The following is a 20,514-nucleotide window of genomic DNA, read 5'->3' on the forward strand; positions in this document are numbered from 1 at the left end:
TGGAGGCCAGGCGTTGGACCCCCCCTAGAGTTGGGAACTGAATTTGGGTTTTCTGTAAGAGCAGTATGCACTCTTAACCTGAGCATCTTTCCAGTCCCTCAAAAACTCTCTTTTTGTTTGTTGTTGTTTGCTTGTCTGTTTGTTTCTTCAAGACAGGGTTTCTCTGTATAGCTTCGGCTGTCCTGAAACTTGCTTTGTAGATCGGGTTAGCCTCAGACTTACAGAGATCCCGTCTCTGCCTCCAGATGCTGGGTTTAAAAGTGTGCACCACCATGATTAGCTTAATGAATAACTCTTGAGGTCTGACTCAAAAGGTGGAGGAGAGAGAATGGGTTCAAGAGAGGATGGGTCATCCTCACCTAGAGAGGGAGTGCCAGTCCAACCTGGACTACATAGGACCCTGTCTTAAAAAAAAAAAAAAAAAAAACCTGGGGATGTAGCGGAGCTTGGTTGATGGAGCATGTTGGGAGCTAATGGTTCTGTTCCCAGGACTTCAAAAACCAAGCGTGGTGGTGCTCACTGGAATTGCAGTCGGAAGGATCTCACAAAGACCTTCTCAGCCACATGAGAAGTTTCAGGCCAACCTCAAAAAAATATACACACATATATAACATATATCTAATATGTATCTAATATGTCCCTTGAGATTGGAATTCAACCTCCATTGCTATATATTACAGACAGAGATCCAGAGTCCTTTATAAAAACTTTACTGAGGGGAATGGGTAGAAAATGGAGGTGATGCCCCTGGAGTTGAATAAATAGTTAAAGAGAGCGAACAATACATACGTCCACCCTGGTGTTTGGGGAGGCCCCCCAGGGGCTCACGAGGCTGTCAGCTGGATGGCAAAGACCTCGCCATCTGCAGGTGACTCGACAGTGCCTGGAGTCTCAGCTCCGCCTTCAGCTCCCGGGGTCCCGCCCGCGCCATTGAGACAAACGGCCTCGCCAGAGCTTTCGGCCTCCTGGACGTTGTACTCCCCCTTCTTGCAGGCCGTAGATTGCACGTAGAAGGCCAGGCCTGCCCCCACGGCCAGCAGCGCCGCGCCCCCTGCTGCACCGCCCACAGCGACCCACAGCCACGGACCTGTGGGTGCAGACCCTCGCCAGGGTGGGCAAGCTTCTACTCTCCCCCAGTTCCCATGCACCTGCTACTGCAGCCTGACAGAAGGGGCCCAAGAAGGCCTCTCCAGCATTGGGGAACCCCAAAATGCCAATGTACACCCTCTTAAGCCATATGATTATAAGCCCTTGAAGCACCTACACTGTCCTCATTACTCAGCTCCTCCCATTCCCCTAAGGGGACAACCTGGAGAGACCAGCTCAGCCTTCCTCTAGCTCTGATAGACCCCAGCCCCAGGACAGACATGAATTGGGGTCACCATCTGAGGACATCTCTGACCCCAGTTCCTCCGCAGTGACATGGTGGAGAGTGAATTGGGTCAAGTGTTTCTTAGCAACTAGCACCCACTCTAATGCGACTCCCCCCACCCCCAGGTCTGTCCTTGGAAGTTTTTTCTTCCTTTTGTGTGTTTGATAGGTCTTATGTGGCCTTACACTCCCTGTATGGCTAAGGATGACGACCTTAACCTTGGAATCATTCTGCCTCCACTTCCTGTATTTCCCTCCAGTATGGGACACCACACACAGGTGGGCAGCATTGTCCTGCCTCCTGTCCATTCTCTCTGCTTCCACTTCTTTCCCCTAACCTGTCACCAATAGCCCCATCCATTAGGGCCCTTGGCCTCCACATTTGGCCCTCTTTGGTCTTGCATACCGAGAGGTAGAGTCAGGGTCAGCCACCCCAAGGCCTAGGTCACTCCGTGTTGCATGTCCCTTGCCCCACCTCCACCCCAGGAACCTTCCACTCACCGGCCACGTGCACAGTGATGCGTCGCGCGTGGCGACCATGCGCATTGGTGGCTGCGCACTCATACTCGCCACCGTGGCTACCCATGGCGCTTGCCACGCTCAGCGTGCTGTTGTTGCTGGAGAGGCCGAGGTTGAGAGCCCCCGGGGGCGTGCGCCAGCTGATCTGTGCTGGAGGCCAGGCCTCTGCACGGCAGGTGAGAGTGAAGTTACCACCAGGCCGCACGCTTGGGGGCGAGGCCGCCAGCTCGGCCACTACAGGCCGGTCTGCAGGGGCACAAAGAGGCTGCTCAGCACTGGGCGTTAATCAAGCATCCTCGGGATGGGGATATTCAGAATCAGTATGAGACCACCCCTCCTGGGATGGGTGGGCAAAACCGCTGCCTCCTATGAGAGTCCCATTCGCACCACCTACCTACCTTACTGTGGGAACATAAGTGCTTATTTCTTACTGAGCGGTACTGAAAACAGTCCCTCTGAATTCCCATGGGTTTGCCATTCTCCCCTCCCATGGCTGATGTGGGGAAGAGAGAGGTAGAGCTAGAGAGAATCTATGTAATCCTGGCAGGGGGGAGGGTGTAGCCTCTACATAGACCATGCTGTCCTGGACAGAGAGCAGGCTGTTCTGGAACAGATATCTACCTGCCTCTCCCTCTCAAGTGTTAGAACTAAAGAGTACAGGGAGTAGAACGCATAGCTTTGTGTGTGCTAACTGAGCATTTCATCCACTGGACTATATCCCCAGCCCTCCGGGCGCCTTGCTAGTGGTCTGAGTCGCCTCCATTCAGCGCTATCCTCACTCACATTCCACACCCACGGTGACCGTCCGTGAATCCGTGCCATGCGTGTTGGTGGCCACACAGTGGTAGGTCCCCGCATCCTCTCGGGACACACGCAGCCTCTCCAGCCTGGCGGCACCCTCTCTGGAGCAGCGCACCCGAGGAGCAGGGCGGCCCTTGGCACTGCAGGTCAGCGAGGTAACCTCAGCTCCTTCCAGCCAAGTCTGATGACTTGGGCAGCTGGACTCATCCATCTGTGGCGGCGCTGCAGAACAACCATCAAAATAAGGGGCGTCAGGGAAGGGAGGGACCGTGGGATACCCCGTACTTCCCGCCCACCTGCCCCCCCCTCCCCGCTCACACTCCGCGCTCACGACGACAGTTTTGACTGTGGAACCGTGCCGGTTGGTGGCGTTGCAGAGGTAGATGCCCGGTGACAGGTTACTAGAGGTCATGGAGTTTCTAGGACCAGGGTTTGAGGACACCAGGGGTAATACCACCCCTTCACTAGCACCCTCGGAGCCCAGGCACTCCACGCGTGGTTCTGGCTTCCCATCAACGACACAGGAAAACAGCTTTCCAGATCCTTCTACCCACGTCCAGTTGCTCGGGCAACTAAGCTCCTCAAAACTGGGACCGTCTAGGAAGCAGGGAAATGGGAGTTCACATTGAGGACAGAGAATACCTGTTTGCTCTTCTCTCCAGCCACCCCTACTCACATTCCACCGTGACAACCACATTTTTGGCCGCTGATCCTCTGGCGTTGATGGCTTCGCATCGGTAAATGCCAGCGTGCTCCCGAGCCACACGCAGCGGCCCTTCCATGACTTCTTCATTCCCAGAGCGCACACAACTCACGCTAGGTGGTGGGACCCCGTGTGCCACACAGCTAAGCGATGCCTCTGTTCCCTCCAGCCAAATAATATGTTCTGGGCAGCCTACACTGTCCAGCGCTGGGGCATCTGGAACGGATTTTGTTTTGTAAGGCAGGATGACCTATAGCTCAGATTGGCCTCGAACATTCATGTAACTGGGGACTATATTGAACTTCTGTTCACCCTGCCTCCTATTTCCAAGTTCTGGGTTTTATGCCATGCAGAGGGTGGAACTTCATACATGCTAAGAAAGCAATCTACCTATTGCTTTAGAAACTCATCGAATTCCCCCAATGAGCCTTCTTTCTGCCATCTGCTTCCACAAAGGGTTTGACAAGCTATACCCTGCATGGGAGATCTCTCTCTCTCTCTCTCTCTCTCTCTCTCTCTCTCTCTCTCTCTCTCTCCTCCCTCTCTTTCTCGCTCTTATTTTTGAAGATAGGGTTTCTCTGTGTAGTCTTGGCTGTTCTGGAACTCACTGTGTAAACCAGGCTGGGCTCGAACTCATAGAGATCTGTGCTGGGATTAAAGATTTCTGCCACTACTGGCTCCCCCATGTCTCCTTAGTCCTGTTTTGTTTATTTGTTTACTCTGTTTGATATTTGTATGGGAAAGCATTACCCAGCCCATGCATGGAGGTGTGAGGCGGTCCTCTCTTTCCACCTTTACATGGGTTCTGGAGAGAAACTCAGGTGGTCAGGCCCCTTTCCTGAGGTCTCAGGGTGCAGTTTGACTGACTCCCACAAAGTGCCCATGGGACCTTCCCAGGTACACTTCCCAGTTTTGACTGCCAGACTGTGCCAGGCTCTACAACCAAGTTTATGAACACCCTACCACTTCCCTCCAGTGTTCTCCCAATCCCTGCTGGAGCTGGATGGACCTCTTTCCCTCTCTGTAGGCCAGCTTCCCGAAAGAGATGCGCATGCCAACCTCTCCCCACTCACACTCCACAGTCAGGGTCACATCCTTGACTGCCTGGCCTTGGCCATTGACCGCTGTGCAGCGGTAAGTGCCTGCCAGGGCTCGAGTCACTGGGCCCAGCAGGCCGAGCGCCAGCACTGCCCCTCCATCAGCCCTCGCACAGTGCACCGAGGGCTCTGGGTTCCCACGGGCCTCGCAGTGGAGGGTCTGCTCTGGACCCTCGGGCCATGTCCAGCTCCTGGGACAATCCGAGTCATCCAGTCGGGGTGAATCTGCAAGCAAGAGGCAGAGGAAATACAGTACGGTTAAAGATGGGGCCCACGGTATTGTCCTTGGAGATCATAAAGAAAGGGTGAATACCCACTCACACAGGACACGAAGCTCAGTGCTCTGGTTCTTTCTAAGGGTCTCCCCATCCACTTCGAGGGTAGCGTCGCAGAAGAAGCTCCGCTTGTCGTCGTTCTCTGTGGCATTTAACTGGAACTCAGCGGGTTGCCCCGGGACTGCAGCAGAAATTCCCTCCAAGGTGACAAGGGCTCCAGCCCCAGCCCAGCAGCTTATGGTCACCACCTTTCCCTCCGGGGCTTCTGGCTCACTCAAAGTCAGAAGTGGAGCAGGAAAGCCTGGGGGGGTGAAGCATTGGGAGGGGTTCACTGGCCACGCCTCCTCAGGTAATTCAACACCTCCCCATCTATTCCTTTCTAGCTTCCCTCAGCTCCTGCCCGGGAACTCTCCCGCCTTGCCAATTCGGGTGTGGAGGCCCCGCCCACTTTACAGGCTCTGCCTTCGTGAGACTCTGGTCCCAGACCCGGCAGTTGAACCCCATCCTCGATTCTCCTTACTGTAGACAGTCAGATTTTCCTGGGTCTCCCTGCTTTCGCCCCCGAGGGTCACGCTGCACTTCAGCTGTGTGATGCCTTCTTGTTCTGCGCTTGGCGTAGCTGTGGCAGTGGCCACAAGGTTGTCGCCATCGAGGGTCACATCGGGATGCAGCCTCTGATCTCCCAGTGAGAGGTAAACCCCAGCCTCTGGGGCAGGAAACAGTCCATCCAAAGTGCAGCTCACTGGCCTTTCTGAGCCCACTTCTAAGAATCGGGGAGCAACTAGGCTCGGGGGGATTGGAGGCAGGGCTGGGGGAGACAAAGAACCGGAGCTCGAGCTTATATATTAGGCGTTCAGTGTGGACCAAGCAATTTGTAAGCACTGTTTGGTTTCATCAAAAATACAAAAGGGCCAGCGATATGGCTCAGCGAATACAGACGCCAAGCCTAACGACCTGATTCGATTCCTAGGACCCATATTGGGGAAGAGAACCAACTTTCACTAAAGTTGTCCTTTAACTTCCACACATGCACCGTGGGGAGTGTATTCTCTCTCCCTCTCTCTCTCTCTCTCTCTCTCTCTCTCTCTCTCTCTCAATAAATAAATAAGTAAATAAATAAATAAATAAAAAACAAACAAAAAAGCCCACAGAGGTAAACACTTAAGCTAGTAATCCTGTTGAAAGTAAGGGGTAGTTGCTAAACTTCAGGCAGCCCTGGCTGTGTAGTCCAGGCTGGGCTTAAATTCACAGAGATCTGACTTACCTCTGCTTCTGCCTCCCAAGTGTTGGGACTGAAGGCGTGCGACACTACACCTGGCTGCCCCTAAACTTCTTAAAACCTGTCAGTTAGGGTCTACACTCACCAAAGGTGCGGAGCTGTCTGGGGGCGGAGCTGTTTGCGAAGAGTCCCAGGCCGTGTGGCCGCAGGTCCAGCTCGGCGAGGCATGAGAAATTGACCCCGTGGTCCTCCCTGCGCGCCAGGACTGTGGCGGTGAGCACCGCGCCGCGCGCTCGGGGTGACTCGCCCACGAAACTGCGGCGGGTCAGCTCTTGGGCGCCCCGCAGCAGAGTCAACGTGAGGCTCGCTCGGGGTCCTGCTCCCGGAACCCTGCAGCTCAAGGTGAAGTTCTCGCCCACGGGCTGCCAAGGAGGCAGCGGCACTAGCTCTACCCGATCCGGCCGCTCTGAAAGGGACCGAAACTTCGGCTCTAGTGAGCTGCAACACTCACCCGGTTGCGCGTGGAAAGGAGGGAGTGAGGGCCGGTGGGCGGAGCTTGAATGGGAGGTCCAGAGACCTAAGGGGCGTGACCACCCAGAACTCACGGAAAGTTCGAATGAGCCCACGCGCTTGTAGTGTGCGGCGCGCACAGCGGAAGAAGCAGACGGGTTGGGTCTCTGGCTCTCGGATGTCCACCAGCTGTCGAGCCAGCCAGCGAAGACCCCTCTGGGTCCCGTTCCGGCGCAGCGAGGTCTCCAGGCCACCGCGCTCCGGCCGCGGACAGTTAGTGCTGCAGTTGAGCCACAGCGAGCCCCCGCGCTCCACGAGCGCCACACGGGGCTGAAGGTCCGCCCAGAAAGGTTCTAGCGCGACCGCTGCCCGGGAAAACGCGGGCTCAGCCTGGGGACCCCCTCTCTGAAATCTTAGCGCCCCTATATCCCAAATCAGGGGTCTCAGCAAGGACGAGGAGAGGCCACCGCCAAGAAACAGCACGGGAGTCCCGCATCCCACTCAAGCTTCGAGGCTGGCACACTCTGAGAGGGGCATTTCTGGAAGCCTTGCTTTCTAAGGCACAGATGGGGAAACTCGGTGCGGGGAGAATGGGGTCTCGGATGCACACGTCAGTAGTGGGGAGGAGGAGACTCCAGTTGGGGGGGATGGGGAACCAACTGAGTCTCAAGACTCTGGTAGATCGTCAGGAAATGGGGGTGGGGAGACACACTGAGGCTGGGGGCGAAAGCGTGGAGACTGAGTCAAAGGCTTAAACGAGACTGTCCCCAAACTTGAGTAACTTGGACAGAAAGCCTCAAGGCTGGACTCCTGGAAAGAATCGCGGGAAAAGCCCCAGAAAAGCTGGTTGCCAGGGCTACAAGTGGAGGGGTTACAGAGCCTCTGAGTCATAACAGTTGAGGAGATGGGGGTCTTTGAGGATCACGAATAGGGATGACGCCAGTCCGTGAACCATAGGGCACGACAGAGCAGGAAAGACTAGGAAAGTCACAGCGTCTCCTGAGCGGGGTTAGGTGCAAAACCCCGAATCCAGAAAAGGTGCTGGGTTCGGATCTGAAAGATCGAGGTGTCTTGGGGTGGAGGAGGGATGGGGAGAAGCCCCGGGTTCCAGTTTTGGCAGAAGCGTGGGAAGCATGAAGAGGGCGGAGCCTGGAGGGACACCCGGCCGCCCTCTCGGGTCCTTCAAAACCGCCCCCGCCTTGTCCACCTGGCTCCGCGGGCCGGCTCTTCTTACCTGAGATGCCGAGGATCCCCAGGCCCAGGGCCGCCCAGAGGCCGAGAAGCGCTTGGCGCAGCCCTGGCGAAGGCCCCGGCATCGCCGCCGCTGCCGGGGAGGGGAGAACGCAGGAGGCAAGGGGAGAGCGAGTGATGGAGAGCCGGGCTGGGAGGACGGCGCAGCGCAGCGGGTGGAGTGTGGGGGTGGCAGAGTTGCGCCCAGGGATTGGTTTAAACGTTGGTAACTTGGTTTCCAAGGAGGGGGCGGTGGCAGAGGCGGTGATGGGGGGCGAACTGCCGGGAGGCGAGCACGCACCGGGCTGCTCTCTGCTTAGAGCACACTAGCTGACCAGGCAGGAGCGGTCCCCCGTAGGAGGAGGGGGTCTGCGTGGAGCGATCTGATGGTCTAAAGCCTTTTGGGGGCGACCACACTCTCCCGCGTCATCTGTGGCGAAGGAGGGGAGGAATGCTATAAGGCCCTGCCCAAACTCCACCATCCTAGGTATAGATTCTGGGATAACGCGCTAGGGTTCCAGGCCACGCCCATCTCCGGCCTCCCACCAGCGCCCCTTGGAGCAGGTGTACGGTGGGTTGCTTGTAAAATCTTGGGAAGTCGTAGTATGCCGAAAAGGTGGTTTTAAGAGGAGGGTGTGGGGAAGCCTCCCTTAACTGAGGCTTAGCTTTGACCTCCAGCAGATTGAGGATGGGAGCCTAGGACCTCCTCCGTGCACGCGGCGACCGAGGCGGGGGGGGGGGGGGATCAAGTGCCCGCGAATCGCAGACACGTGTGCGTGTGCGCCGCGTTCGCGGGCGTCTAAATTAGAGTCGGTTTCGGCACACGATCTGTATTTACCCAGCGTGCAGCGGGAATGTGTCTACAATGCTGTTGTGAACCGAGTCTCTCAGGAGAGCATCTGCACATTCCTCGCCATGGGCGCCGCAGCCCCTGCTGGATAACCAGTGCTCGAGATTCTGCAATCCAAGCTGAACCAGAAGATCAACTGGGGGCACTTGTGACTTCGCATCTGTCTTTAAGCTTTGACACCCCTCCCCTGATGCATGCCTGGCTCGGTGACAACAAACGCGTTGCCAGGATGGAAGTCTGTGACAGTCCATGTGGCCTGAGCAATCATCTCAAACTTGTTGCTATGCTAGATTTCCAATCTGGGTATCTGCTTCTTCTACTCGGTGCAGGAGACCCCGCCCAATCTTGTTTCCCTTCCCCCTTCATTAATGGTAACCCGGGGGACCAGGTCTAGCTCCACCCACTGGCCTCAGTTACGCGCACGATCTGCAAGGGAGAAGAAGAGAAGGGAAACTTAGCTTCCAATCAGAGCTATGGTGTGTATCCGCAGAGCCAATCAGAAAAGGCCATATTAAGAGCCTGTCCTCCCTCCCCAACTCAGGGCCTGGAGGAGAGGCCAGTTTAGCCCTTCTGCCCTGCAGGGATAATTCCAGCTAGACTGAACGCGGAGAGGAACTCGGGTTCTGGGACCTCAAGCCGGTCTTGAAGGAAAAACTTCAGGTGCCTTGAGACACACGAGATGTTGTTTCCTCCGGTACCGGGTATTGAAACCAAGGCTAGGCTACAAATCTTCAGCCCATAAACAAGTAGTTCGGAGACGTCAGGGTTCCCTAAAAATGAAACCACTTCCTCCAAGAACCGTAGGACAAAGACTGAGGAAGAAGGCTTTATTGATTCAACAACAAGAGTATCTGAATTAGTTGCTCTGGGCTTCTTTTTCCTCCCTCTTGTCAGGCATCGAACACCCGTCTATAACTGAGTCTGAACGGCCAGGTACTTGCGCACGTAGACAGTCCCCACAGCCAGGAGGATCCCCACCAGGGCTGCGATGGAGGCAGAAGCCAAGGCTTTGGAGACTGGACTCAAAGCTGGGAGCGGGAGTGAAAATCAGGAACGAGGAGGTCTGAGGACCTCCAAGCGTGGATGGAGCCCACCCCTGTTCTGCTGGCCCTCTTGGGGTGGCAACATCCCCTTCCCAGCACCAATTCCCCGAGTTTGCAGGGTGCCTCACCGAGGACCTTCAACATAACAGGTGCAGAACTGCTGCGCACGACTAGCCCGTCGAGATTGAGGCGTGCATGGCAGGTGAGTGGTTGCCAGAGGTCGTTGGGTCCTGCCCGCATCACGTAGGTCAAAGTGACATTAGCCAGATCTGAACCGGTGAAGCGCTCCAGACTCTCAAAATAAACCACCCGGCCACCTCTTCTCAGGCTCACCACCAAGAACCCCACGGGGAATACGTGTATCACATAGCAGCGTAGAGTGTACTTGTGGCCCATTAGGACCGGAGGCTCCATGATCACGCTTCTCGGCCGTTCTAAGGCAAGAAGGGTAAGACCCGCAGACACCTCCTAAAGTAACTGCCAACTATCCCATTCCTCCACCCTTCTCCCCTCTCCCCACCCCGGCCTGAACCCCGGTATCCCTCACTGTAAGCGGTGATCATGGCGGTGGCCTCCCGCGTTTCTCCAGCGCAAGTGACGACGCAACGCACCTTGGAATTCCAGGCCCTCACATCCAGCAGCTGGTAAGATACCCAACCCGATCCACTGAGTGTCTTTCCCTGCCGCAGCTGCGTGCGCAGGCTGGAACGCACCGGCAGGGGGCAGCTGTGGCTGCAGTTAAGCCACACCGAGCCCCCGGGAGGCACAGCCTCCAGCTCCGGGCTTAAACGCACCAAGAAAGGCGTTGAGGTCCCGGAAGGCGTGGGAGGGCTTTGCCTCCACTCATGGTGGGAGCTCACACCCTTCGGATAGGCGGCCACCAGCAAAAGCGACAGGAGCAGGACAGACTCCATGGCACAAAACCCGCGGTGCCGTTTGGGAGACCAGGGTAGTTTCAGCTGGCCCTGGAGATAAGACTCCCTGGCCACGCCCCAGAGTGGGCCCAGCAGCGCTGTTGAAGACACCGCCTCCCAAATGACACATCAGACCCCACAGTTAACCAGAAGTCATTGCACTTTTCTGAACTGGGGCTTTAGTTTTCACTTAAGCTCCAAAAGGTCATTAAATAGATTTCAGTGGCTGTTGTAATGGCTCAGGCCTTTAATCCCAGCATTCAGGAGATAGGCAGGCAGATCTCTGTGAATTAGAGGCCAGCACGTTCCACATAGCAGGTTCCAGGACATTCAGGCTACACAGAGACACTGTCTCAAAAAACAAAGACGAAGAAAAAAACAAACAAAAAGCTAGTTTGCAGACTCAGGGTTAGGGTAACAGGTAACTTTGAAGAAGTGGGGAGTCAGGAATACTTAGAGGGAGCTCTAGGTAACTGAAGTGACACCTGTCCTCAAACTCACAAGTGGCTAAGACCAACATAAAACTTCATCACCGCAAAGGAAAGCCTTCTGAACTGGGAGGGATGCTTACTGTCCCACCCCAGCTTGCAGGAAGGACCCTCCTAAGTGGTTGCAGCATTTTCTTCCAGGCTTTCCCTTTGAGATGGAGCCAGGTGGGGCATGCAGGGATTGACCACAGTTTCATGAGCATGAGACTCCAGTGTTCAGCTGCCAAGGGTAGGCATCCATATTTAGGTATGGGGGGCTGACATGGGGAGCAAAGACCGGAATGTATGTGGGTGGGCCTATGAGCAGGGAACCCTTGCTAGTCCACTTAGTATTTTTGTGACAGCTCCTTTGGGAAACGCATCCTGACCAACAGAGGAGCCCTAGCCCCATGTGAGTCTTTCTCCAGGCTCTGTTGTGTGCACAGCCCCTGCAATAGGATCCAGACAAGAACCTATGTGATCACCTGCTCACTGCTCTAGTATCTGTGTAGGGTACTCAATAAATAGCAAGTAAAACTTTGAATTAATAAATACATCATCATGAAGAGTTCCTGTGTCAGAGGAAGTATGGTTTTGTTTCAACTCCGGCTTGTGTCTATTGGATATCACTCTTCCTTAGGCAGGGCCTCAGCATAGGCAATAGAAATGAGGTCAGCATTTCCTTACTGAAGGCCCGCAAGGCTGTGGGTGTGTCCAGGTCACAGATCCACGCCCTTGATGTTGCTCCCTCCTCTCCAAGTGTGAGGCCAAGGAGGTCTGATTGGTGCATGTCCAGGCCACCATCTTGTCTTGTCACAACCAGAGGAGGTGGGTCAACACTATCTGTCTACCTTTCTGTTCAAAAGCAGCACCAGCTGCTACCCGCAGAGGGGGGCCAGGGAGGTGTTGGTGTCCTTGGTGGCTCAGTGAGGCGGGGCTTGTGCCTTGAGTTTCATGGCCTCTTCCTGCGCCCTCTGTAGCTTGTATATCCTGATCTTTCTCTGGCGGTTATAGAAGTATATGACTGCCGTGCTTATAAGGACCACAGTGACCAACATTACCACCAAAATGATGATCAGGGTAGGGTCGTAGTCTGTGTAGTAACAACAGAAGGGGATGATAAGGATTAAGCACCTGGCACCCTGCCCACCACTCACCCAGCCCTATACCCCGGGACACTCACAGACCACTCTTAGGAACACGTCCCTGGTGACATTTCCACGGGAGCTTTCAGCATAGCACACATAGGTGCCATTCATCGCCCGACTGACAGACTTCACCACCCCGATGGGCAGTGGGGCTCCATCTCCTTTCCGGTTGCAGTTCAGTGTGTGGGGGGGTGGGTTCCCCCTGGCCTCGCATTTCAGAGTCTGCTGAGACCCCTCTTCCCAGGTCCAGTTCCCCCGGCAGTCACTGTCATCCAGGTAGGGACCATCTGGAGAAATGATCATGTGAGGACACAGGCCAGGAAGGGCTCAGAAGGCACCTGGGGCACCAGGGGACCGCAGTTACCACCGGGCAGGCCCACTCACTAGGGGATCTCAGTTACCACCGGGCAGGCCCACTCACTAGGGGACCGCAGTTACCACCGGGCAGGCCCACTCACTAGGGGATCTCAGTTACCACCGGGCAGGCCCACTCACTAGGGGACCGCAGTTACCACCGGGCAGTCCCACTCACACAGCACTTGTAGTTCCAGGGTCCGGGTTTTAAACAGCACCTGCCCAGCCACCTTCAGGGTAGCAGAGCAAGATAACTGTTCTTTGTCATCCTTAGCTCTGGCTGTCAGCGGGAACTCGACCTTCGGGGACGGGAACTCGACCTTCGGGGACGGGGTCCCCAGCGGAGCACCAGTCAGATTCACCACCAGCGCTCCACCACTGGCTTCACAACTCACAGTCACTTGGTTCCCTTCTGAGACGTTTGGCTGGCTCAGGGTCAAGGCAGGAGCTGAAAAGCCTGTGTGGGAAGGACACACCGAGAGCCCGCCCAATGCAAACCCAGCCCTTGATGGCTCACTGGCCCCCTCTAGTGTCAGCCCCAACCTCCAGCATAGGACATTCGTGGACCGGGTTCCCCCTTTTGAAAGGCCTAGCATATTTTTGTTGTTGTTTGTTTTTGGAGACAGGGTCTTACTGTGCAGCCCTGGCTGGCCTCGAACTCATAACAAACCCACCGGCCTCTGCTACTCCTGTGCTGGGATTAAAGGTGTGTGTCACTACTCCCTGCCTCAGGTCTTTCTCTTGAAAATGCTTTCACCTGCGTTAGTCGTGCCCCTGGTCCCAGTCCTGACTCCCATGTGGGCTAACCTATGCTAGGCTGCGGCCCCAGAAGTTCCACCCCTGGGCGCCTACACTGGGTCCATCCTCTGCTTTGGGCCCTACTCTTGGTATCAAGTCTCAAGCTATCTCTGGACTAAGCCCACCCCTTCTTACTGTAGATGTTCAAGGTCCTCTCCGCAATCAGGGTCTGGTTTGCCAGCTCCAAAACACAGCGCAGCTGCTGAGTTCCCTCCAGCTCTGCAGTCACCTCCACCAAGGCCGTGGCTAACACCAAGTCTCCGTGGTTTCTGCTCTTGGAGATCAGTGTGTGGCCTCCCAGCTCCAGAGATATCTGGGCTTCAGAGGCAGGAAACAGGTCTTCCAGGGAGCAGAGCACTTTCTGTTTGGTGCCTACCTCCAGGAGGTCAGGGGTGTCAAGCTTCGGGATGGTCAGAGGAAGATCTTAAGAGAGAACACAGACATAAGGGAAAGCAATGGCCACCCACAAACCCATTTTTCTTCCTTCCTTCCTTCCTTCCTTCCTTCCTTCCTTCCTTCCTTCCTTTCTTCCTTCCTTCCTTCCTTCTTTAATGTACATTGGTGTGAAGGTCAGATCCCCTGGAACCTGAGTTTACAGACAGTTGTGAGCTGCCATGTGGGTGCTGAGAATTGAACCTGGGTCCTCTGGAAGAGCAGTGTTCTTAACTGCTGAGTCATCTCTCCAGTCCCCCATTTTTCTTTATATTTACTTAATGTATTTACTGTGTATACATGGACACGTCTCACTTGAGGAGGCCAAATCACAGTTGTCTCCTTTGGAAGTTGTGAACTGAACTCGTGTCATCTAGCTTGGATGCAAACCCTTCACCCAATGAGCCATCTCGCCAGTCCCAAAACTTCCACTGACAAGATCACCATTTTCTCAGCACCACTGCAGGGGTCAGCTTCTCCCCGAGGTCCCACCTGCACCCTGTGGAGGAACCCTGGGTCCCAGAGCCTCACCGAGGGTCAGCTTCTCCCCGAGGTCCCACCTGCACCCTGTGTAGGAAGACCCTGGGTCCCAGAGCCTCACCGAGGGTCAGCTTCTTCCCAAGGTCCCACCTGCACCCTGTGTAGGAACCCTGGGTCCCAGAGCCTCACCGAAAGTCCAGAGCTGCCTGGTCATGGAGACATTTGTGAACAGCGCTAGCCCTAGTGGCCTGAGGTCCAGTTCTGTGCGACATGAGAAATTGGCTTCGTGGTCATCTCTGCTCACCAGCACCGTGGTTGTAATCTCTTTGGGGTTCTTGCGGTCCACATCCACTGGCTGCCGGTACAGCACCTCCTCCCCTCGGAGCAGCATGACTGAGAGTTGGCTCCGCGGTGTCCCACCGTCCACCAGGCAGCGCAGGGTGAGGTTCTTGCCTACCTGCTGCCAGGTGGGCAGAGGGTCCAGCTCCACATGTTTTGGGACCGCTGCAGGGAGACAAGGGGTTAGAAATCCTGTAAGCTGAACCACTGCAGACCACACCTGTCTGATGACCTCAGTCTCCCCAAAACACACCCTACCATCTAAGCAGCTGGGAATGCAGAGAGCTTTGGGGAAAGCTAGGGAGGAGGCCAGGAGTGTTTGCACAGGGACAATAACCTTCCCAGCAATATTTGAGATAAATTCCAGTTTCTAGCATCAGAACATTGGGCAAATAAATAGAAATCTAAGCACCTGGGTGTGCTAGAGGTTGATCAGACTCTTGGCGGGGGGGGGGGGGGAGTGAGTCAGTCTTAGAGGGCTTGCCTACCAGGCAGGAGGCCCTGGGTTCCATTCCCAGTCCCACAAATAAATTAAAATGGGCCAGGGAGATGGCTCAGAGGATAAAACTGATTGCCACACAAGCCTGAGTACCCGAGTTCAACCCCTGAATCCCATGTAAAGGTGAACAGAAAGACTCAACTTCAGGGGGCTGGAGAGATAGCTCAGTGGTTAAGAGCTTTGCCTACTCTTCCAAAGGTCCTGAGTTCAATTCCCAGCAACCACATGGTGGCTCACAACCATCTGTAATGAGGTCTGGTGGCCAGAATGCCCTCTTCTGGCCTTCAGGCATACACGCAGACAGAATTATGTATACATAATAAATAAATATTAAAAAAAAAGAATCAACTGCACAGAGCTGTCCTCTGACCTCCACATGTGCACATGGCATACAGTTCTACACTCACACATCATACACAAGAACAACACACCTTTAATCCCAGCACTCGGGAGACAGAGGCAGGTGGATCTCTGTGAGTTTGAGGCCAGCCTGGTCTACAAATTGAGTTCCAGGAGAGCCAGAGCAGTAACACAGAGAAACCCTGTCTCAAACAAACGAACAAATGAAGCAAAAAATAAACAAACAAGAAATACGACAAATAAAAGTTTAGGTCATCCAGCTACCTATAAAGCTGGAGCCTAGCCTGGACTACGTCATATATTATCTCAAAGAGGAACGGGCCAAGAAATTATTCAGAAGGTAAAGGGTTTTTTTCTCACTCAAGCATGACGATCTGAATTCAATCTGAGGGATCCATATGGTGGAAGAGAAAATAGATTCCCAAAGGTTGACTCTGAGGGCTGGAGAGGTGGCTCAGTGGTTAAGAGCACAGGCAGGCCTTGCAGGGAACCCAACATCTATATGGTGGCTCACAAGGCCAGAGAATCTGGCGACCTCTTCTGGCCTCCTCAGGCACCAGGCACTTACTTGGTGCACAGACTTCCCTATGGGCAAAACAACCATACACATAAAGGTACATTACTTCCTGACTCTGAGCTTCAGTCTCTCACCAAGGCCTAGTTGTTCCATTCTTCAAATATTTGTCTGCCCTTCCCATCTTGGATACTGCAATCACAAGCAGCAAGTGCAGACGGGCTGAGGCTGGATGCCAACTGCTGCCCAGCTTCCAGTAATCCAGCTTTCTGCTAACCAGATTGCTCCACACCCTTCATGGCTCTCCTGGGAGTGCGTGCTAGCTCCGGAGAGCACCTGACTCACCTACCCATGCACAGTCTTCTCTCCCCCACTCCAGCCTTGTTCTGGGCTCTTCCCTCTGCCTGGTGCAGTTGGGTTTTGTAGTTGTTTGTTGGTGCCCCCCACCGACCTGGAAATCATTATATAGACCAGGCTGGCCTTGAACTCTGCCTCCCAAGTACTGGAATTAAAGGTGTGCAACCACCACACCTGGCTCAAATTAATTGTGATCACAGGGTAGAAATTAAGGCACAGTTGAAAAGTAAGCCAAAGTAACAGATACAGAAAGGTCGCAGAGACAGAATTCCAGCCCCAGCCTTGGGTTTCCAAGACCAGGTACCCTGGAAAAGCTCTTCAAAGGAACTTCCTAAGGCCACCACCAGGAAAGCCTGGGGACTTCCCTTCTTCCAGGGCAGCACTGGCACATACTCCCCCATCCTCCAAACCACACGCTGAGATTTCCCAAAGGCTTCTGTCCTGATACTGCTAGGATTATGGCCTTTAGGCTTCTTCATGTCAGAGCTACCCAAGGGAAACTGACAGGGTCAACAAATAAACCACGACGCCAAGAGCCCAATGGTCACCCAGTTCCTTGGTGCTAATTCCAGAGCCAGTTGGGTAGAACCTCTGCCTGGAATTCCCCAGTTAGGGGGTAGGGACACAGTTTAGGGAAAGAACCCCAGCCTAGAATACCCAGAGGAGCTGGGAGCTGGGTTGGTGGTTAGTGCTAGCCTAGCCTGTGAACACTGGGTTCCATGTATAAATATGGCCTCTGCCATTCTGCCCCCACTGCTCCTGAACACAGAAACCGTCACGGCGCTCTTCCTCAGCACCCATTTCCTTCTGAGGTACACCATTCCTTCGAGCAGGAAGGTGCTTATGCATTCTTTTATAGAGTTGCATACTCTTCCATGGTCCGTCTAAATCAAACTAATCTCACCATCTCTCTATTTGTGATTGTCTGACCTTCAGATACAACTGTACTACAGATTGGAGGTAGAGCACAGCGACAAAGTAAAGACCTGGCTGAGTGCCAAGGCCTGATGATTCCATCCTCAGCCTAAAGGGACAGAACAACCCTAGAGCCTGACCCGTTTGTTCCCTGTAGGAGGGATCCATGCATCAATGATTTCCAAGACTGTGAAGGTCACAGGACACATACGGATCTTGTGTAAAGAACTGACATCCAGCCCCCATGCTTGGAAGCACACACCTATGATCTGGGTGCCTGCGAGGCACATACATGAAGAGCAAGATGTCAGGAGCTGGAGAGAGTACTCAGAGATGAACAGCACTGGCTGCTTTTCCAGAGGACCCGGGTTTATTTCCCAGCACCCACATGACAGCTCACAACTGTCTGTAACTCCAGTTCTAGGGAATCTGACATTCTCACACAGATATACATGCAGGGAAAACACCAATGAACATGAAATAATATTGTCTTGTTTTGTTTTTTGAGACAGGATTTCTCTATGTAACAGACCTGACTGTCCTGGAACTTGTTTTGTAGACCAACTGGCCTCGAACTCACAGAGATCAGTCTGTCTCTGCCTCCCTAGTGCTGGGATTAAAGGCATGCACCACTAGCTACCACCACCTGGCTTTAAAAAATTACTTTTTAAAACCCCAAATATTAGAAATAATTAAAAATAAAGACAAAACAAAACAAAAAAAAAAAGCAGAACAATCCGGACATCAAATGGTGGGGTTTTGGAATGTGCTAAATTCCTGTGGTACACTCTCCTTGCAGAAGTTTAAAAGGGTCTCTAAGAGACAGCGGGACTTTCCAGGGCTGTCTGCTGGTGCCAGTTGCCATGTCCCCACTGGGTCTCCCTATACTCCACCCCTGGCCCTGTCACTCACAGTATAAGATGATGGTGGCAGAGGCTGATGACTGGATGGTGCCACAGGTCTCAAAGCACAGGGGCTTGCTGTCTTCTTCAATGTCACTCAGTTCAAACAGCTTCCACCTGAGTTCACTCTCTACCTCTCTTTTGGGCCACTGAGTCTCCAAGCCCAGGTTGAGGTTCTCACTGCAGGAGGAAGAGCAGTTCACCTGCAGGGATGCACCCCGCGGCAGGAAAACTTCTATGGGGTTGATGGATACTTGAGCGCCACCAGGCCCTGGAACAAAAAGGAGAGATGATAAACTGGTTCAGCCATGTAACTTCAGAGCTAGGTGCTAGATATGCAGCCTTGAGTCAGGCAGGATTTTGCCCTTGATGCAGCCATGCTTGAGTATACAAGGTAACTAATTATGGGTGCTGAGGGGCTGGTGGGACTGGGTGGAGTGGGCAGAGTGCCCTCCTGGCATGCCTGAAGCCCGAGTTCCATCCTCAGCACCCATAACATGGGTGTAGCAGCACACATCTGTAATTCAGCACTCAGGAAGTAGAGGCAGGAGGATCAGGAGTTGAACGTCATCCTAGGCTACAGATGGAGCTCAAGGGTGGCCTTGGCTACAGAAATTCCCCTCTCCCCCAACACCAAGCACTGGATTTTCTTTCTTTGAAAAGTAGTATGTCTTTAATCCTAGTACTTGGGAGGCAGAGGCAGGAAGATCTGAGTTTGAGGCCAGTCTGGTCTATAGAGTGAGTTCCAGGACAGCCAGTGCTACACAGAGAAACCCTGCCTGGGGGAGGGGAATTAAAACAAAAGTGTCTGAGCTCAAGCTTCTCCTCCGCCCCAAAGATTCCAGTGCTGTGATTAGCAGTCTGGGGTGGCGGTATTCCATCCAGTTGGAGATTCTCTCAGGCACCTCTGGTTCCATGGAGAGCCCTGAGGCTAAAAAGATCCAGCTAGGAGTAATGGATTCTGGGAGTCCAGATCAGTAGCCTCCTGTGAGCTGCAGAGCAAGTTCTGAATCTTCCTCTCATTGGAGGAGGTAGGTGCTGCCCCCAGGTAGCCGCAGGGGAGGGCAACAGTGGGGAGTCCTGAGCCACCTCACTTCTCAGCCTTTGCCTCCTGAGTACACAAACCCTGGAATTCCCCAGCGCAGAAGCAGCCTGGACTTCCCCAAGGGTGAGGATGAGGAACAGAGTAACTGTGGGGAGCAACCGGACCTCAAGGCTCAGCTTCGTATTGGTGGTTCCACAAACTATTGGTTCCCCACTTGGGCCACATTCTAACTGTCCCACGACAAGGGCGGTGACCACAGTTCCCATTGCACAGACCAGGATCCAGGTTCTAAACGGACAAGTTTATGGAGGAGTGGTGTGTCTCGAGCCTATCTATGATCCCAGACTAAAGGGGGAAACGTGTGTGTGTGTGTGTGTGTGTGTGTGTGTGTGTGTGTGTGTGTGTGTGAAGACTGAGAGTTCAAGGCCAGCCTAGGCTAAATGTCTTGGTGGCATTCTCAAAACAGGAAAGAAGGGAAGGGGAGGGGAGGGAGAAGAGGAGAAAGAGAGGGAGAGAGAGACAGACAGACAGAATTGTGTTCTGTAACCCATTCGCGGGATTCGAACTCCAAGCTGTTAGTTTTCAACCCTTCACTTCCACTCCCACTTCCCGTTAATAGCCACCTAATTACTACCGGTTTGCTGTTCCGCTGGCCAGGGAGAGCAGATTCCACCCGGAGTCCAGAGACTAATCCCTAAAAGCGACCCCACCTCGGACTCACCTGGAATCACAACGGTGACCAGGGCCAGGAGCAGAGGCAGGGTGGGAGCCATAGCAAGGCCAGGGCAGAGCGCAGGTAGCAGCAGCGTCCGGGGCACAAGCACAGGGTGCAGACTGAGGCTCTGCACCGCGTGCGGTCCTTTATAGTCGCTGGCCACGGGGGACCGAGGGGCGGTGCTGGCGGGGCCACTTTCCCGGAAACCTCGCGCCTTCCCCTCTTGAACGAGGACTTCGGTATTTCCGGATGGAGACAGTGCCCTGGCCCTGACCGAGAGGGGTGGTCCTGCCTCGCTGGCTCTCGTGGCCCAGGAATTTCCAAACTGAAGCAATGACATGTTGGGGGCGGGGTGTGTGTGAGGGAGAGGGTGTCAGCGAACTGAAGGTGCGTTCAGGAGAGAAGGCTCCGGGCCTCCTGGAGTCATGCCTCCAGGTTAATTGGTTAACTAATGCGTAGTTCCCTGGAGGACTGTCCCCTCGAGGGGGTAAACTGAGGCTCGGTGCTGGGCAGGTAAATCCCGAACCTCCAGCTCCTACAGGCCCCTTTAACCCATCAGACATCCTTAGCCAAGGGTAAGAGCTCCCTGGAACCATTTGGGGACGCGGTCTATCCAGAGACGCCCCTCTCCTTACGGCCATGCCCCACCTAGTTGGC

At 54.3% G+C, this 20,514-nt stretch overlaps 3 protein-coding genes across 4 annotated transcripts; all 3 read right to left on the minus strand.

The window, feature by feature from the left end:
* Positions 1-694: 694 nt before the first annotated feature.
* Positions 695-7,901, minus strand: Icam5 (intercellular adhesion molecule 5). Its single transcript, XM_087905820.1, has 11 exons — positions 7,730-7,901; positions 6,591-6,860; positions 6,131-6,451; positions 5,287-5,574; positions 4,813-5,067; positions 4,468-4,716; positions 3,368-3,610; positions 3,010-3,288; positions 2,674-2,913; positions 1,873-2,136; positions 695-1,087 (listed from the first exon to the last, which is right to left on the minus strand). The coding sequence occupies exons 1-11, from the start codon at positions 7,809-7,811 to the stop codon at positions 825-827; spliced, it is 2,754 nt and encodes a 917-aa protein (XP_087761946.1). The 5' UTR covers positions 7,812-7,901; the 3' UTR covers positions 695-824.
* A 1,487-nt stretch (positions 7,902-9,388) lies between these two features.
* Icam4 (intercellular adhesion molecule 4 (Landsteiner-Wiener blood group)) lies at positions 9,389-10,614 on the minus strand. Of its 2 annotated transcripts, none has more exons than XM_048446443.3 (3): positions 10,413-10,614; positions 10,166-10,259; positions 9,389-10,052 (listed from the first exon to the last, which is right to left on the minus strand). In XM_048446443.3, exons 1-3 carry the CDS (start codon positions 10,530-10,532, stop codon positions 9,598-9,600), a joined length of 669 nt encoding a protein of 222 aa, XP_048302400.1. In that variant the 5' UTR covers positions 10,533-10,614; the 3' UTR covers positions 9,389-9,597. The 2 variants fall into 2 exon arrangements, with proteins under 2 accessions (XP_048302400.1, XP_048302399.1); XM_048446442.3 differs by having other exon boundaries at positions 9,389-9,603; positions 9,747-10,052; positions 10,166-10,614.
* A 141-nt stretch (positions 10,615-10,755) lies between these two features.
* Icam1 (intercellular adhesion molecule 1) lies at positions 10,756-20,026 on the minus strand. Its single transcript, XM_048446441.3, has 7 exons — positions 19,864-20,026; positions 18,108-18,368; positions 14,401-14,715; positions 13,435-13,722; positions 12,680-12,958; positions 12,183-12,434; positions 10,756-12,092 (listed from the first exon to the last, which is right to left on the minus strand). Exons 1-7 carry the CDS (start codon positions 19,913-19,915, stop codon positions 11,923-11,925), a joined length of 1,617 nt encoding a protein of 538 aa, XP_048302398.3. The 5' UTR covers positions 19,916-20,026; the 3' UTR covers positions 10,756-11,922.
* Between the last annotated feature and the right edge of the window lie 488 nt (positions 20,027-20,514).

The sequence above is a fragment of the Myodes glareolus genome, chromosome 4 (genome assembly GCF_982192425.1).
Source record: "Myodes glareolus chromosome 4, mMyoGla1.1, whole genome shotgun sequence".
In the NCBI taxonomy this organism is placed as follows: Eukaryota; Metazoa; Chordata; class Mammalia; order Rodentia; family Cricetidae; genus Myodes; species Myodes glareolus.